This window comes from Microchirus variegatus (genome assembly GCF_963457635.1).
Source record: "Microchirus variegatus genome assembly, chromosome: 16".
Taxonomy (NCBI): Eukaryota; Metazoa; Chordata; class Actinopteri; order Pleuronectiformes; family Soleidae; genus Microchirus; species Microchirus variegatus.
The window spans coordinates 3591760-3610601 of record NC_139817.1 but is presented as its reverse complement, the minus strand read 5'-3'; the positions used below and the strand labels follow the sequence as shown (position 1 = coordinate 3610601).

The following is an 18842-nucleotide window of genomic DNA, read 5'->3' as shown; positions in this document are numbered from 1 at the left end:
GTAATAGCAACACATGGATGGTCCAGAGGAAGCTTGTGTACCACTCATTTTGTTGGCATTTTTGCTCGGTCACCAGACACCACCAGTAAAAAAAAAAAGTCTCTTCCTTACCTTTTTTGCAATTGAACAGACGGACGCAGGGTCTGAACAAGAGTGCAATGTCGATAATAATGCACTTAACCAGGCACGCAGCGAGCACAGAGATAATCACTGCTGTGATGACCAGGCGAATTATCGACCCTGGAAAACAAACACAAACAAGGCTGTGCGTGGGTATATATATATATATATATGTTTATTCAGCATGTTTCATATTGTTGACAAGCTTTATTAATTTCTTACAGCCGAGTAAGTATAGTTTCAGTGGCTACATCTCGAAACTCCTCCCGTCACTGACCTCTACGCTTGAGTTGCAAAATGAACGTTTTGGTCGTGTAAACGCCACGACCAGTGCATTTGAATTTAGCCTGAAAATCCCTCGCAGACACTTGCTTGATGGTCAGGACCGCGGTGGTGGTGGTGATCTTTGTAGATTCCGCGATGTTTCTGACCAAAAACACAAGAGTTTGGTCGATTAATGTTGATCAGAGAGCAAATGAATGCACATATGTAAAGCAACAGTTGTGTAGATGGCGACATTTCAGCATTATCCTTTGGACAGACTCGGATACTTCTTTATTTTACTCTCAGTTGATACTCTTTATATTGTGCTAAAAACAAGATACATTTGGAATTCATTGTTGTCAAATTCTACAGCTCATGTAAACTGTCTTTAAAGCAACAGCTTTTACTCTAAACTCTTCAAAGAATCTAACTTTACATTGTTTGGTATGTGAAACAAGATGTATGTTCTTCTTACACAAAGTTGCTAACATCACAGGTATCATTTTTAACATTTACTAAAGAAACAACAACAACACAGAGATACGAAATTGTGTTTACTTAACATGCCAAGATCAAAATAGTAGCATTAGCTTGCCTAGCTTGATTAACAACTCATTTCTAAAATGATTCAGCAATTTTACTGATGTTGGCAACTTTGGGTAAGAAGAAGGTCCCTTGAAGTTGCTAATGTTAGCAAAATTGCTTGTTAGCCGCCCTAACATCACACACTTATTTCAATCTTAACATTTTGCTAAAAAAAAAATGCTTAAGGGAAATTTTTACTCATGAGTTAGCCTATTAGCCTATCTCAGACATGGTAGGTTAGCATGAACTGAAATGAGCACAACCTCTGATGTCTGTGTTTAGTTCACTTAATGTTAACATCCCACGACCAAAATAGTAGCATTAGCTTACATTTGTCTTTCTCTGCAAATGCTAAGCTTAAAATTATACACGTAATGTTAGCAACTTGTGAGAAATTAACTATGCTAGCATTTCTGTTGTGAAATGTTAGCATTATTAGCACCAGTCATTCTGAATTAGACCATGTTGTGCTGCCCATACAGCAGCATTAGCATCTTTTCTGGGTTGTGAAGGTCACTGTAGCTCCCTGATGTGCTTGGGAAAGGATGGGTTAAATGAAGGAGTCTGCTTTTTCACCATTAGATGTCACAAATACGTTCACATTGGACCTTTAAATATGGAATATTTTGGTTTAATTAATGGAGTGAAACAAGAATCTAATTTATTTTTTACAAACTAAATGAAATGTCATATGGACCTGAAGAATTGGAACAAAATACGATAAAGATATCATGTTTACTGTGTGATGTCATGATATGATATGATATGACATGAATTGTATATCCAATGATGATTTAAAGGCTACATGTTAGCGTCTTACAGGGTTTCAGTTTGATTGTATCCATCGATCGTATCCGCCGTGTTGCCATTAATCGTCCATTGAGCGGAACAGTCCTGTTTCATATTAACCCCACACAAAACGGTGCAGTTCAACTGGATCTCAGAACCTGGTGGGGGGGGGGGGGGGGGGGGAATAAAAGATAATTCAGGTCAGAATCAATCACAGTCCCCGAAGCTTTGAAAGACAAAGAACAGAAAAACGAGCTCAGCGCATGAGAGAACAGACCTCCACCAAGGCAGAAGAACTTTCTGGATCTGTATAGAAGTTTGCATCTTACATAAAAGCATGAAAAAAAGTCATCCTAATCTGTTAAGATGTTGCTGATATATACACATAATCTGGGTCCGATCTGGATGAAACGTAGTCTGATGGTTCTTACCTTCAACCGCAAACTGCTCCTCGTTTATCGGCCAGACGATTTCCACTACATCGTAGTAATGCTCCGTTTCTGTAAACGACAATAAATCATGAGAACGATGAGTTCTCTCTTGTCTTGTCCCTCGCCAGAACCACAACACTTAGATTCACTCGAAACACTTGTGCAAGGTCAAGATTTTCCCAACGCACTGGATGCACTTTCTGAAATAGCTGTACAGAAAACCAGGGAAAAGCTCTCTCACCACCAACGGTGAGCATCCTGGAGGCCGACGAGTTGTACACCTTGTGATTGTGTGTCCAGGTGCAGACGCAGGTGTAGATGCCCTCATCATCTTTGGTGGCGTTCATGACCCACAGGGGATCTTCGTGGTCACCTTGACATAGATTGAAGTCCTGCAGCAAGAGGGTGCAAGAGGGAAAAGGACTTCAGACACCACAGACAGTCACTGAGTCATGCGTCTGAATGTATTAGCACTGAACAGGATACAGGTTAAAGCTCACATAGAGTGGTCCTGTTGCACATATATGTGAGTTATGGAGGTCTACTTACATACATTAACTTGTTTTTATGCTCAAAAACCTCCTAGTTGCTGTAAACGAGCCGATAGAAATCTGTCTTTTCTGACGCTGTGCTGAGCCGCGATATTTCAGACATAAATCTCACCCCCAGAAGACAGAGTGTGTTGTGATTGGCCAGCCAGCGTTAGAGGCTTCCCAACTGTCTTGTGATTGGCCAGTACCCGGAAGTGACATATTTAGCCATCCCGCTCTTAGAAGCGCAGCGCCACCCTCTGGAACGGTGGATGCACGGTGGATGCACCCGGAGTCGGACCCAGAGTCAGAAGACACTGTCGCTCGTGAAACACCTCCACAACGGACGTTATTCTTCTTCTGCGGTTCAATGTACGCAACCGGATGTGCCCGGACTAGTGCCCGGACTAGTGCCCGGAGCAGGAGGATCTGCTGTTCAGGAGAACCGCTGCTTACGTAACCGGACCGAGGGTTTTTTTCAGAGATCTCGCTGAGCCCGAGATTACAATAAAACACAGCGTTCTCAGCAGTGGCTGAAATGTTTGTTTTGAACCTTCAGGGCTTCTTAAACGAGGTAATGACGCAGATACACACTAAAAAAACAGCGTTAATTGGAACTTCCGGTCTAGGTCCGCTTGAAAACTGTGGAAACTCAAGTGCTCAATCAGGAGTCACCTGTAACCGGTTAGTACCATAATCCAATGGCATCACCATAATCACAACAGGTCATACCTTGTACCAGGTGAGGTTTCCTCCGAGCCTTTTACACGTCGTCATGACAGGAGATGGACAAATGACCTCTTTGTTCAACCCGGGCTCGTCCAGTTCCATGTAAAGAATATCGGGGTCTGCTCTCTGGCTCGCTTTGAGGACTGTAAGGTTCACATTATAGTTGTGGCAGTTTCCTGAGGGGCGAACACGCCTGGAGGAGAAACAGTCCCACACAGTGAGGTTAAATCAACAGTTCCAGCCTCACAGTTCACATTTAAGACTTCAAGTGTCTCGTGTCGGACTTTCATGTGAACGCTTTGTCCACGTGATTCACCATACCTCCTCTACAGGAGGCTAAACCATCTCAACTTTGACTATTACTTGATCTCTTTCTCTTACCGGGCAGTGTATAAGCCAGAGTCCTTGGTGGTAGCGTTTAGGAAAAAGAACAGTGTGCCATTGTAATATATCCTCTCCGTCTCGTTGGACTGGATCGTGACGTTATTATTGTACCATGTGAGCCCTTTGTTTTCGAGGGATTTGTTAAGCAGAGCAAGAGACACAAACGATTCGCCTTCAAGAAGTAAAAGCTCGTAATCTGTGTTCCTACACTGGGGCTCTGCCGTGTCTGAAAATGAACAAGAAGATAATACTTATGAGGGACGATGATAATGATAACTTCAGTACTGTAAAGTCGCGTTAGTTATTTACCGTTTAAATTACCTGCGAATTCGTATACAGGCATCACCCCAAGGATGAAGAGGAGAATACGTAAATTATCCATCATCTAGAGAGAAACAGAGAATTATTATTGTGTGCAGATGTGACATAACATAGCATACAAAGAAACTTCTGAAGAAAATTTTACCTGACTCAAAGAAAACAAGGAAATGGAATGTGATATAGATCATATGTGGGATGCTAGCTAGCTGTCAGACTCGCGGACCCATGTTTTAGTGTAAATGGAACTGCAAGTACAAGTATGTTCATGTGGAAATGTACAGCCATTATACTAAGTACAAAAAAACTGCAAAACAAAAGCTTAGCTACAAGCATGCTAACCAACATTAGCTTCAATAAAAGCTTAGTCCTAAAGGCAAGGGGGGGGAGGGGATTGAATGGAACCACGGGGGATGCTCATGCGAAAATGCGACATAGCTTTCTGCAGAATGCGTTAAGATCTAATGCCCTGATGGTACGTACAAGAGATTGCAAACAAGTTGCATTGTGTTACAATAGTTACACAACATGCTAGCTGCTAACAATGTTAGCTTTAGGTAAAGCTATGTGATAGGGGGAAGGGATGACATGGGATTGAATGGAACCAAGGGTATGCACCCGCATGAAACCTTAAGAATGACCCAGTAATTATGGTACATTCAAGAGACTGCAAACACGTTTTGTTGTGGTTATGATAGCTACAAAACATGCTAACCAATATCAGCATCAGGTAGAGCTAAGTGACTGGAGATATGTAATTAAATGGAACCAAAGGCAAGTGCACATACAGGGGAAAGAGGCACCCGTCAAGTATGTCCTTAGGTACAATCTAGAGATCGCAAACAAGTTGTCTGTGGTTAGCATAGCTACACAGCATTGCTAACCAACCTTAGCTTCAGGTAAAGCTGCACGATAGGGGCAAGGAAGGAGTGACATGGGATTCAATGGAAGCATGTGCCACGTGGCTCTCTACGGAACACGGTAATAAACCTTGCGTTTATGGTGCCAACAAAACACTGCAAACGAGTAATTTTTTTGTGTTACAATAGCTACAAAACAGGCTAACAATAACGGCAATAACCTTGATTTCAAAGCGTGCATTAGGGACATGTTCACGATGTGACCGACAGATTATTTATATCTGAATGATCTGGTTGACACGAATGTCAGAAGGTCAGTGGAAATAGCTCATCAAGTTATCACCGGGGATGATTTATTTTGTGGAAGAGACATATCAGTCGGTGATCAGTGACAAAATGTGCAGCGGCGTTTGCACAAGCGTGCAGTTACAGAGGGCAATGATATTATCTCACATATAAAGCCTGGCGTGATATGACTGTAATGTGCATTTCTGCAAAATCAACCACAGCATCAACCTTTGAAGAGTCATTTAAATGTTTTAGAATTGTGACAAAACTGCTGGTCATGTGTCCAAGTCATCATTATATAACCATTATATACTGTGAGCTTGATGTTTAAATCATTGTTGGGATTTCTATGTTCAGGATAATTTTTAATATACTGTATAAGTTGGCTTAATATGCAACACAAGTCCAGTTTTTGGTTGTTAATATGGACTAAATATTTACATAAAAGTAGATAAAACACTAACATCTTCTGGAACTTATTTACATATTTAGCCACTTTACCACACACTGAATGTAAACGCAGAGCGCAGTAGAATATGAAAATAGTTTGAAATAAACTTGCAGATGTTTACCTTAGAAGAGCGAGAGTGTTGTCCTTCTTCTTCTTCTATGAGACTGAGCGACTGAAAGAGACACAAAGACAGTTTTACTTGTCACACAGTTCCCCCCCCCCCTTCCTTTTTCACCTCATGTGGCCGTGTCTGTCACGACACGCGACATTAAAATGAAATGAAACATTGTGAAATTATAAAAACTGAAGTTTAACATGTCATTACAACGTGTAACTGATTTTTACATTTTATTTTCCTTTTATTGTGAAACACTGAGTTGCAATCCTTTATTTAAAAGTTTATTATCATTATTGCAATTGTTGTTATAAAAAAATGTGACTATTCAAATGAATATATAAATGCATCAGCCCAATTGTATCATTATTATTATTAGTAGTAGTAGTAGTAGTAGTAGTAGTAGAAGAAGTTTTGTATTTTACTCACAGTCAACAGCAGAGTCCTCGTCTGGTCTGGTCTGGTCTCCAGTTCTACCACTGATCCTGATCCATTTATACTTTCCACAGGGTGTGTGTGGGTGTGTGTGTGTGTGTGTGAATAGAGAATTGGATTCCCGATAACGATCCAAGATAATGGCTTAAAAATAATTCTGGAGAAACCATCGACCGCCGGGCCATTATGCACAAACACATTTATTCATTCATTCATTCCAAAGCTGTGGAAATCTGCCCACTCTCGTCTAAAGTGGACTGGTCGTCACTAAGTGTTTGTGCATAAAACCGGAGCCGGAGAAAACTCTCCGTGAGAAAATAAAAATGAAAAGGTTGAAAACATTAAAACATCAAAATGACGTCAGCTGGTTTCACGTGAATGGGTTAAGTTTCCTTCAAACTAAAGGAAGCAACTTGTTTTCCTTTAACCAGAGGTGGAAAGTCATGAATTGAGGAATGATGAGGACAGGTGAAAGAAGAGGACAGGTGAACGATGAGGACAGGTGAAAGAAGAGGACAGGTGAAGGATGAGGAAAGGTGAGCGATGAAGACCGGTGAAAGAAGAGGACAGGTGAAGGATGAGGACAGGTGAATAAATGATGAGGACAGGTGAATGACGAAGACAGGTGAATGAATGATGAGGACAGGTGAATGATGAGGACGGGATAATTTACATGTTACAAATATTTATGCATATTTTAATATATATATATATATATATATATACACAGTGTATACAGTTTAATAAAAAAAAGTCTAAAAGTTTTAAAAAACATCTATTTTTATAACACAATTATACGAAAGTATCAACTTTCTTCTTTCATCCTTTGTTCGTTGGAAGATTGAAGCTCTGACCGAGGTTTTGGACTCCACGTTAATTCAATTTGTTAATGTTTGACTTTTTTTTGGAGTTTCCTCCGTGGAAAGCTCTTACAACACAGTAAGAGTCAACTCCGTCACTCGGCCATGAACATGTACGAGAGAAAACGAGGCTCATTTAAAGGTCAATTTTTTTGCAGTGCAGTTGCACAGTAGAACACTCATGGTCACCAAGGTACAGGAGGAAAAATATGGTAAGATAAGATCCAACAGGAAATGTTGTTTTCAGCAAACATTCGCACCATCTTTGATCGCAGATTGTTACGTATGAACACAAAGAGACAGTTAAAATTTCCCTTTTTTGCGTCGTGTTTTCTCCGATACCTTTGATAACGTGATGATGTGGAAATAACCAACAGAGAACAACAAATAAAAAGGTTCCACAGAACTGTGGTCCGAGGCTAAATAACATGTTGTAGCGCACAACAACATCATTTTGTCTGTGGACATCTGCATTTCATTTTGCTCTGCCACACAGTTGCCCCCTCAAAGCCCTTTATTAGTGACCTAATATGAAAGTCTGTATTGTTTTTGTCGAGTTTTCCTGCTCGGTAAATCAAGAATCCAGCACACGTCTTTCTCACCTAATTGCACACAGGTGGGAATCCAGTGTCTCGATTGCAAACAATTGCCGACTGTCAGAACAGAAGCTACATCATAGCTTCCTGTTAGCTTAGAGCTTCATAGCGGGTGGTTTCTTGCGGGCACCGAGGGCATCTGGTACCTGAGATTGTTCCAGAACCTTCTGCTGGAGTGCAATTTGGTGAGTTTGCTGGTGCCAAGGAAGTCTTTGGTCCACTTCAGCGCTCCTTGTTTCCTCTTGATGTAGTGAAGTGACTCTGGCAGGCGACTGTAATCCACCGCGCCATCTGGTGCAATTATAAAGAGGTTTGAAGGGAAGTCAAGAGATCGGTGATATAAGAGGTCAACGAGTTATGAAACAATAAACATAAACAGAGTTCTCATTGTAGTAGAAGACAAAGCGAGGTTCCAAGTAAGCTAAGTCATTACTAAAATGTGTTTGCCAACAGACTGCCGGCCACCGATTTGTCAGAGAGTGACGTCAATGGAAGAGTAAAGATCGTGACGTCCGATAGGAGAATCAGAAGCCAACGATGTCCAACTGTAGATCAGTTAAAAAACGCCTTTAAAAATCCCTGAAAACATGTGGTAGTCTCTTATCTTAGCAAAGGAAATGTCTAAAATGTAAATATCCAACAGTGGTGTACTTAGCGACAGCACTGATGGTCGCCATGTCAAGATTATCGATCACAGTGACACTTATTCTTGCCGGGTCTTTTTTCGGTCTTTTTCTTCATCGTTCACAACACTTCTGGACGCTCAAAGGTCAAGGAGTTGTCAACCATTGCTACCAAAGTGGTCTCGCGCTCAGACGTCGTAAGGAGACGTCAGACTACGCAGGACTTTTCGTCAGGGTGTTGAGCAACGTCCCAGACGTCCGTAATCTGGAACGGCACGACCGAATTCATGCAGCATCGCAATCCTTTTGGTTTTCATCAGTTAGCGTCTCCTGTCCACCGTTTTTGATCAATCTGAATCTTTTGTGACAGGTTTTTTTTTTTTTTGTGGTCACCCGAGTATGTTCCCATTGTATTTTGGTAAGAATCTGCCCATTGATGGCGGATCAGACACTCTACTATCAGTCTAAATTCCATCCAGAGATCTATCCGTCTGTGACAGGTCAGATTAAAAACCAAATTATTAGATCTGCTCGAGTGAAAATCAGTGAAAACCATGTCGTGACTCAAAGACCAGTGACTCACCAACTTCCACCAGGATCACTCGGGGCTCGTTCTGCATGAGAGCGTCGTGAACGCCGATTTTCTGTTCGTAGCTCAGCCGGTGTCGGTGGTCGGGTAGGGGCGTTGTCTCGGCTGCCGTGTTGGCATCAGTGCAGGATTGTGACAGCACGATTATCAGCGTGCGACACTGGCGTATTGTAGCAGCAGCGGCGTCGTGAAAGGCTGTAGAGCGTTCAGAAAGAAGAAACTGAGTTTCCAGCAGCGTCAAGAGAGCTACGACTTTACTGAAAAACCATGCGAGCGTCTGTTGCTCACCTTCACCGGGCCGGTCGTCCCGTCCTCTGATGTACAGGGAGTAGCCGTGTTTGGCCTCCAGCTCGTCGGGTAAGATCTGCAGAGCAAAGTTTGCCGCCTCAGCAGAACCCGGGGTGTCGGGATGAAGGAAGCTAACGTAGCCGTCGTAGAGCTTCCCATCTGGAGCTGTAGAGAGGGAGAGCAAGTTTTCACTGTGAGGCTCTGTGAATCAAACCAAATATATGGGTCTCTTGTAATTTAGAACGTCCAATTAACAATCAAGCATTTGTCCTTTCACCCCAACCTGTCCAGGCAGATTCTGGCACACCATTGAGTCTGGTTGTAAAGCAAAAGATGCACAGGGTCTCTGCAGGTTTCAACGAATCAAATTTAAGACTTTTAAAGACATTTTTAAGACCACAATGAATACAATTTAAGACCCATTTCAAATCCATACTGGCAAAAAAAAGTACAAAAGACATGAAGGAAAATTGGAGCCACAAATCGTTGAACTTGCAATTCGGCTTAGCTGTGGGTTTTCATTAAGTATTCTCCGCTGCTATGCTAAGCTGTAACACACCGCGGCGCACAGCACACAAGCTAGTGGTGCTCGATAAATTCTCGTGTTGTAGTAATGTCCTCATCCTCAAAAACAGAAACAAGACCTTTCAAAATTCTACCTTTTATGAGATTTTAGGAGAATTTAAGACATTTTAAGGCCTTAAATTCAAATAGTTAGACCCCGTGGACACCCTGGATGCAGAGCAGCGCATCCAGACGTCAGAGTGAGGAGGTTGTGAATATATGACGAGGGGCGGTTCACCCTTAACCGGGTGAATTACAATAATTATAACGGTTTGTGGTATCGGGAAAATTACTGAAAGCTGTGTTGTTTTTGGCCCGTTTCTGCACATTGATTAAAAGACAAAGAGAATGTGTTTTGTACTGTTAAAATAAGCAAAGGGGAAACAAAGAGCAGATGGACATTTTTTCACTCAAAGATAAACACCGACCCGGTTCGGAGAAACGTCCACGCAGCTTCCTGCAAGCCAACACCACATCGACTTTGAAGAGACTGAGCGCAGCGAGGGTCAGGAAGGCCAGGGAAGAAGTGAGGCAGAGAGCAACACTGGTGGAGAAGACAGTGTGGTCATCTGCAGAAGAGAGGAAACACTTTCCTTCATAGCCAATCGTTACGGGCGATTGAATTGCAAACACCAAGACATTAAAGGCTCTTTACAAAACGATCACCTAGTAAAATCGATGCCTGCTCAAGCCTGTGATTTCTTAAGAATACATTTCGTCACGCAGCCTTTCCCCCGACCAGACATTGGAAGTCTGTGTTACTCTGTAAACCGCTTGTTCCCAGCTGCACCAAACATTTTTGATTCCCAGTAAATTCAGAAAAGGAAAACTCTTGCCAAACTCGTTTCTCCATAAAGCCACGTATTTATAAAGCTGATTCATGAGTCCGTACTCACAATGTCGAACTGTAAATATTTAAATGGAGGTGTTTGCTGTTATAACTGTTTATGAAATCAGTTTGGATTTTGGCCTCTTTTTTCTATTTCTTTGCAACACATTTTGCCCTTTTTACTCGGGAAAAGATCATGAGATGCGGACTATTGACCTTCTTGGAGCAGCACAAAGCCAGCTTTCTTGCCAGTTGAACTCGATATGTAGCAGCGAATGGGGACGTTCAGGAACAAGCGGAGGACTTTGGAGATGGACAGCGTGGACACGCCGAACACCCCGCCACTACTGTGCCTACTGAAAGAGACGGGACAAATCGGCAAGGTGAGGAACGTGTCGATCGTGGATTTATGGCGACGGAGAAACACAAACTCACAAACTCCAGGACTCCTCGAGTTCCTCGTAGTCCACGACGTCGTTCTCCTCCACAGTCCAGTACATGACAGTTTCCTGGTTCTCACTGAAGCCAATGAAGGCTAAACACGTTAGATTGACGCTCTTACCTGAAGTGAAAACAAGACACAAAGCAGCTTTAAGCTGAACCCCAATTCCACCCCTTCCCCCTCAAATGAGGGGTAGGGCTGTCTTGTTTCTCATTTTGGGTTTTCCTCATTTAAAATGAAGCTTCCAAAGGACCGCACTTGAAAAGGAGTCTTTTGAGGAATTTGCAAGCATCCCCTGCGTCACCTGCCAGCGAAGTTTGAGAGCCGGCCGGTAAATCTTTGTGGAAGCGATGGCTCAAGCCAAGGACTCGCCCAAATGTATTTACAGCATTTCAATTACGACAGTAATGTCTAATGATACTATTGCGGTCTTCCTCGATTGTCAACAGTTTTTCGAATCACTAGTCAAGTTTGTTTTGAATTACTAACTAGTCGTAGCCGATGCTAATATCCCGGTGTTCCTTTCGTAAGTGGTTAGCTAACTGCTATCGCTATTTGTTTAGATGAGATATCCGATAACGCTCTACATGACACGTTTTAAGTGAAATTAGTGCGCAGTGAATTTGTTCCTGTAACTACTCCTTGGTTTGATATCACTTGAGAGTCAAATTGAACAGCCTGTTCTTAAACGTAAACACAGAGACGCACAATTTGTGTGCATCCATGTTACTCACCCACTTTGACCACGACCACCTCCTGAAGAGGGAACCAGAGCTCCGGCTCTGAACGAATTGTATCTAAAGACGTAATCAGAGTAAATATAACATAAGTCAGTGAGATAAAGCAATATCAGAGATGACTGTAACCTCCCGACACTGTGTTTAGAGGAAAAGCTAAACTAGCACAAACTCTGGGAGGTCAATGCGGCAAATTAGCAATGTTGCAAACTCAAATTCGATCTGCCTCAAACTAAATAAAAATCCTAAAAGCAATCCAAGTGTAAATATTGACACCAACTGGCAACTGGAAATGACTTCAGCGCTAAAGTGTTGACACGTACCATTGTTGACAGTTAGCTGAATGCTACGCGCAGCAGTGTACGTCCTGCCGTCCACGCTGACATCCACGAGGCAGGTGTATGTCCCAGAATCCTTTTCGGCGAGCGCGGGAAGCCACGAGTTGCCGTTCTCATCCGTAGAGATGACCTCCACGGGGCGACAGTCCTTCACACAGACACACGAGAAGTGGATTAATGTATTAATTTTTGATTAAACTAACAACAACAAAATAAAGAGGGTATTTGCTTCAAACACCAGCAGCAGAGTCACATGTTTCTGATTACAACACTAGGGGGCAGTGTTGCTGCTTGGTTTCGCTTCACTGTGGGAATTTGAAACTCCCAGTGAACATTTGCTGATTTACTTAAATTTGAATGTTTCTACATTCGACCCAATCTGAGCACTATAGGCACTAAATTTCCCTTAAATGTGACACTCCTGTAACATTGTAATCACTTTAAATCTTAGTTTTTGTTGTTGTTGTTGTCTTTAATGTTGACTTGAAGCCTTTTAGACAGTATGTTATGTAGAGTTTACAAAACTCAAATCTATAAACCTAGCTTAAAAAGTGTAATAAACTTACCGATCTGGACCCGGAAACTCAAAGTGCGGTAACTTCCTGTCAAAATGATTTACGGTAGTTACGTGGTTTTTAAGTAAATTAATGCCCAATTGTTCAATAAGTAGTTATTCTTAGACAATACAAATATGCATTTTCATGTTATCTTTCGTTTTAGTCGTGTAATCCAGCGGTTATGTGTAAACATACACTACGCAGGTAAAAATCAAAAGCGACGAGGGGGGCTCACCACTTCCTTTTTCCGTCACTACTTCCTCTTACCCTGGCCTTCAAAATAAGAAGGCCAGGGCTACTCCTTTTTGAGAAAATAATACACACTTTTGTCTCAGTCTCGTTTTAGTTGCTTAACCTATACTTTGTAACGTAAATCACAAATTAAGCTAGGTTTATGGTCGCCGTAGTGTGCCGGGCACGCGACAAAATGACGTCATATCCCGTGTCGCCTTACGTACTACTTCCTGTACAAACCTTTTGTCATAAAACTAAAAAAAAAAAAAACATTTAAGTAGCTTACAGTGGTAACACTTGTAAAACAAAACACACCGTTTCATCGTATCACTTAAAAAAGTTATTCTCGTGAAATAAAATGCACGTTTTCTATGTTATCTTACGTCTTAAATGTTAGCAAAACACTAGCCACAACCGGAAGTAGCCACACTTTTACGCCTGTCGAGTTTAAGTCGGGTTTCCGGAACAAATATATATATGTATTATATAACATAAATAAGACAGACAGACAGACATAAATAAATAAATAAATAAATAAATAAATAAATAAATAAATAAATAAATAAATAAATAAATAAATAAATACCTTCATCCATCGCATGTTTGTTGTGTTATTCAGTCTGAAGATCTCTCTTTGTTTGCAGGGAAGTTCTCCCTTGACTCCCTGAGGGGCGGTCCTGTTCTCCACTGGATGAGGACACCCTCTAGTGGACACCGACACCCTGAACTTTATCGTCAACAATCCAGCCTCGCCCCTGTAGAGCGGGAGACAAAAAACGGCACGGCTACTACTACTGTTGACCGATTTGGCGACTAAATCCAGGATCGAGTAATAATCAAGCGAGTAGTTTACTCATTTCTACTAATTTTGGTTGGTGTCGTCCACCGCACTGTGCATGGACCGGTAAGGCAATATCATTGTCGTTGTATTCATCTAAAGCAGGGGTGTCAAACTGGCGGCCCAGGGGCCACATGCGGCCCCCCACTTAATATCATGTTATAATGAAAACATGGCCCACGACCTGAGGCACAGCTGCCAGCGAGGTGATGGAAAATAATATATGTTTGCTAGCAATGTTTATTATAAGAGTAATAATAAGACATTAGGGGCATAATTATCCCATTATTAAATGTATCATATACAACATTCAATTACATATATAAAAGGACCAGAGCCACAAATGGCAGTGGCCGAAAGGGCTCCTGATTTTAATTACATTTGTCCACACATATTATTTATGTTGTTTATTTTCCCAGGCCGGCCCCCTCTTGACCACAATAGATGCGCATTGGCCCCCAGGTCATTTGAGTTTGAGAGCCCTGATCTAAAGGGTGGATTCTGTCCCTCAGTAGGGTTCTCCAGGTGCTTCTGTACCTTCTGGACCTTCCCTCGCAGGCGTACGCCCCGTCGTGGGACGCCCGTACAGGCAGAAACCACAGTGACCCTTCCCTGACCTCCACTCCAGCGGGCAGACTGCCGCGCGGCCTCCCCGCTCTGCTCCACGTCACGTTTGAGGCGGGACACCTCAGCAGGAAGAGGTGGCCGACGCTCGCGTGGTAGAACTCTGTCTCCCCACTGTGGCCTGGACGGGAAAGTGCACAGGTGAGACCAGAGCAGACCATCAAACTGTCACTTTATATTTTCATTTATTTACATTCTAATACCAATGAGTCTTTAAAGGGCCACTTCCCCCCAAAATACATCTTTTATTCATCTCAAAATCCTCAGCTTATCCTTCAAAGGTCTATGTTTATGTCCATTTTTTTAAATCACAATTTAGACTCAGAGGTGTCTGTTATTATATCTATATCTGGCCCCTAAATAAAAGGTTTAATCATAATAAAATAACAATGGAACACTAAAAAAAACGATTGTCAATGGCATATTTTGACTGTTTTTTGGGGTTCTTTCACAGTAAAGTTCATTATTTCAACATCACGGTGACGCTTGATTGCGACGCTCTTCTGTTTCTGCAGAAGAACAAACCTCAGCGTCTTTAACGTCGTCCTCTCGCAAATCAAACCTCAGTCTTTTCCTCTGAACACGAAGTCAAACCCAGGTGAGAAACTTCCTGGAGCCTCAAACGACCACAGAAGCCTTAAAGTCAACGTTTGACCCACTTTCACCACAGGAAGTTGACTCAGACGTGCACCGCAGCAATAAAAGCATCATTTATTGAGCTAAGGGGAAACTTGGACATTTTATGGTAACTTTAGCGATTAAATGTTCCGATAAAAAATGTTTGCGTTGTCTTTTAGTACTTTATATTAATCGATAGTTACCGTTATGTATCGGTTAATTATTACGAATTACATACTTTTACTATACCTTTTATACCTTGTTTCATATATTATGTTTAATATGTTATTATGTTTATGCATTGTTTTTTTTATTGAAAATTCTTTTGTCCATATAGTGTTTATACCAGTGGTTCCCAAAGCCTGGGTCGAGGCCCACAGATGGGTCACAGGTGATTGTTTTAGGGTCCCCAGATGTAAGTTTATACGTTTTTAAATAACATTATTGATGTTCTGCCGTCATGTGGCGCCACCTACCGCCGTCTACCAATCATTGCAGTCGGTAGAGTCTCAGCTGCCGAGCAACCACGGGTTGCCAGTTACGTCAGAAAAACCAAACCTAAAAGACCTCGGTGTTTTGAATTTGAATGTAGTAACCGTTTTTGGCCACATTCTTACATATGGCGCCTTTAACGATATACATGTCATACACAAAACTTTCTCTGGAGGTGTAAAAAAAATAAGTGTTTTAAAAAACTTCTGGTTTACAAAAAAAAGGAAACGTCACATGTCTTCAGTTTCACTTCATTATTGAACAAACACGACGGTGTTAATTCACCGCTGTCTCACAAAAACATCCTTGAAAGCAGCTTTAAATGTTAAAAATGAGTTCATTTCAATGGGTAAATGACAAGTGGGAGATTATTAAGTGGAACAATACAAAATCCGGAGCTGGATTTAGAGGATGTGGATACTCACCGTGAGCCACGGTCAGGCACAGCAGAGCCGTCAGCACAGACGACCACGACATGGTTCTCCTGAAGTGGACGTGAACAGGTTTTACACTTCAGTGAACTCTTCGCGTTCTCACAGAGAGAAAGAGAAAGACGCTCTGCTGTAAGTCATCTGCGCTGACGTCGCTGACTCAAACAGGTTCCCGTAAAAAGAAGAAAGAGAAGTGGGGAATACTAACTCCTTCACGAGGAAACAGAGAAACACTCCCAGTCCACTCCCAGGAAGTTCCAGCAGACATTTCTGCCTTTAGTGACACGGCACAGGTTAAAGGTCAGAGGTCAAATACATGTCTTTATTTTGTGACTTTGGTGTTTTGAAACCTATTTTTAGATTCACTTCAGTGACACAAAGTGACCACACGGGGCAGCAGTAGACCGGCAGCGCCTGTGTCCACATGAGCTAAAAACACTGGTTTTCTCTATGGGGTTTGGTGTGGGAGAGTGAGCGGTTTAAAGCGTGAAAAATAAAGCACGTTTAAAATAAATATATACACACACATATATATATATATATATATACGTATACATATATATATATATGTATATACACGCCTATATGTATATATATATATGTATATACACACATATATATATACATATACATATATACGTATACATATATATATGTATATACACGCCTATATGTATATATATATATGTATATACACACATATATATATACATATACATATATACGTATACATATATATATATGTATATAAACACATATACGTATATATATATATATACATATACCCGGATTATTAACTTTTCAAAATGATGGAAGAGGATTAGATTATGGTCAAATGTAAAAAAAAATTATTAAATAAAAACATTTTGTAAACAGCCTGACTTCTGAGATTAAACCCAGAATTCACATTTTTAAAATCAGAATTGTGAGATTAAAGTTTTTTTTATTCTCAAATTCGGAGATTAAACCCAGATTTCAGACTTTTTTTTGGGAGGGGAGAACAAATTTCATATGTGACTCTTCTGTACAAAATAACATCAGGTGACAATAAGAATAACGGATAACGTTCTATAAATAAATGGTAAGAAGACAGAGTTGCACAATAATCCGTATAAAATTATGAGTCAGGATAAAAAACAAGTGCTAACTTTCACTGATGATGAACGGAACGAATAGAAATAAATGACACATTTTCCGATCACAAATTTAACGCGTTATCGTTACATTTGTCCTAAGTGAGATGAAAGCACTTACCGGCTGCTTGTTCTGAAGAGATGCTGTCGTTTTCCATTCACTTGCATCATTTCATGCCGTTTCCACTGAGCTTTTGGTGGTTTCATCCACCAATCACCGTGCAGTTTAGGTGCAGCACCGATATTCAGTCAAAGGTTTTAAATAAATAGGCCACGAAACCTCAAGCGCTTCACAAATGACAGTGACAGCTGGATATTAACAAACACACACACACGCAAACATGTCTTTATAGCGTCGTGAGGACACAGCATAGACATAACGCAGTCCCCTAAACTGCCTAATCCCGGCCCCTAACCCAAATTTAATCCCAACCCTAACCCTAAAACCAACTCGTGACTCTCAAAAAGCCCTTTAAAGTTGTGAGGACCACACAAAATGTCCTTGTGAGGACAAAATATCCCCAAAACCTACACCCACACTTTCCTAGTGAGGACACGTCATAATGCATTCCCCTAAATCTGAACTTAACCCTAACCCTAAGCCTAAAACCAAGTCTTAATCCACAAAAAAAGCCCTGTAAAGTTGAGGACCAGACAAAGTGTCCTCACAAGGACATAAAATGTGCCGCATGCATACACACACAAGGTGGCGCTATTGCATTCCCTAGTCCCTTACCCCACTTAACTATAACCCTAAAACCAAACCCTCAAAAAAAAAGCACCCTCAAGATCAAACATACAAAATACAACACAACACAAACATCAGCAACAGCATTTTTAGCTGAGTCATGTTGTGCGCTGTTTATTTATTGTGTGACGGACATTTGTTTGACACAGTTAGTTTGAAATGATAATGTCAGACTGATATCGGCAGAAAATCGCGGTATCGGACATGAAAAAGTATGAAGGCAGTCGTCTTGGAATCCTGAGGTTGCTCCAAGTTTCCAAGTGGGAAATCCAGTGTTCACATGACGTCGGAAATCCCGAGTTCCGACTACAAATGGAATGCGGCGTGGCACTCGCTGTAGACCGTAGACCTCGCCGTAGAACGTAGACCTCGCTGTAGACCGAAGACCTCGCTGTAGAACGTAGACCTCGCCGTAGACCTCGCTGTAGAACGTATACCTCGCTGTAGACCGAAGACCTCGCTGTAAACGTAGACCTCACTGTAGACCGAAGACCTCAATATAGAACGTAGACCTCGCTGTAAACGTAGACCTCGCTGTAGACCGAAGACCTCGCTGTAGAACGTAGACCTCGCTGTAGACCGAAGACCTCAATATAGAACGTAGACCTCGCTGTAAACGTAGACCTCGCTGTAGACCGAAGACTCGCTGTAAACGTAGACCTCGCTGTAAACCGTAGACCTCGCTGTAGAACGTAGACCTCGCTGTAGACCGAAGACCTCAATATAGAACGTAGACCTCGCTGTAGAACGTAGACCTCGCTGTAGACCGAAGACCTCAATATAGAACGTAGACCTCGCTGTAAACGTAGACCTCGCTGTAGACTGAAAACCACGCTGTAGACCGTATACCTCGATGTAGAACGTAGACCTCGCCGTAGACCGCAGACCTCGCTGTAGAACGTAGACCTCGCCGTAGACCGTAGACCTCGCTGTAGACCGCGCTGTCTCACAGTGTTCCTGAATCGTCTGTATGTGGATATACGAGGATTCCTTGCCAGACAT

The 18842-nt window shown here is 41.8% G+C and overlaps 2 protein-coding genes across 2 annotated transcripts in view; both read right to left on the bottom strand.

The window, feature by feature from the left end:
* il1rl1 (interleukin 1 receptor-like 1) overlaps nt 1-6484 on the bottom strand; it is a gene marked incomplete at both ends in the record, with an annotated part of 55171 nt that extends 48687 nt beyond the window's left edge. The window contains 12 exons of the mRNA XM_083902858.1: nt 112-240; nt 398-546; nt 1790-1925; nt 2190-2258; nt 2431-2581; nt 3452-3641; nt 3830-4058; nt 4154-4217; nt 4299-4302; nt 5039-5055; nt 5871-5921; nt 6467-6484. Of these exons, the coding sequence (XP_083758984.1) occupies nt 112-240; nt 398-546; nt 1790-1925; nt 2190-2258; nt 2431-2581; nt 3452-3641; nt 3830-4058; nt 4154-4217; nt 4299-4302; nt 5039-5055; nt 5871-5921; nt 6467-6484 (1207 nt within the window). The remainder of the gene's footprint in view (nt 1-111; nt 241-397; nt 547-1789; nt 1926-2189; nt 2259-2430; nt 2582-3451; nt 3642-3829; nt 4059-4153; nt 4218-4298; nt 4303-5038; nt 5056-5870; nt 5922-6466) is intronic.
* Nucleotides 6485-7858: 1374 nt separating this feature from the next.
* Nucleotides 7859-18842, bottom strand: il1rl2 (interleukin 1 receptor-like 2; the record flags this gene model as incomplete). The annotated part of the gene is made up of 16 exons (XM_083902857.1): nt 7859-8046; nt 8962-9162; nt 9256-9420; nt 9539-9601; nt 10248-10388; nt 10865-11001; nt 11084-11210; nt 11825-11887; nt 12151-12313; nt 13543-13711; nt 14332-14539; nt 15954-16012; nt 16111-16233; nt 17373-17401; nt 18121-18300; nt 18447-18842. 16 exons carry the CDS (start codon nt 18840-18842, stop codon nt 7859-7861), a joined length of 2412 nt encoding a protein of 803 aa, XP_083758983.1.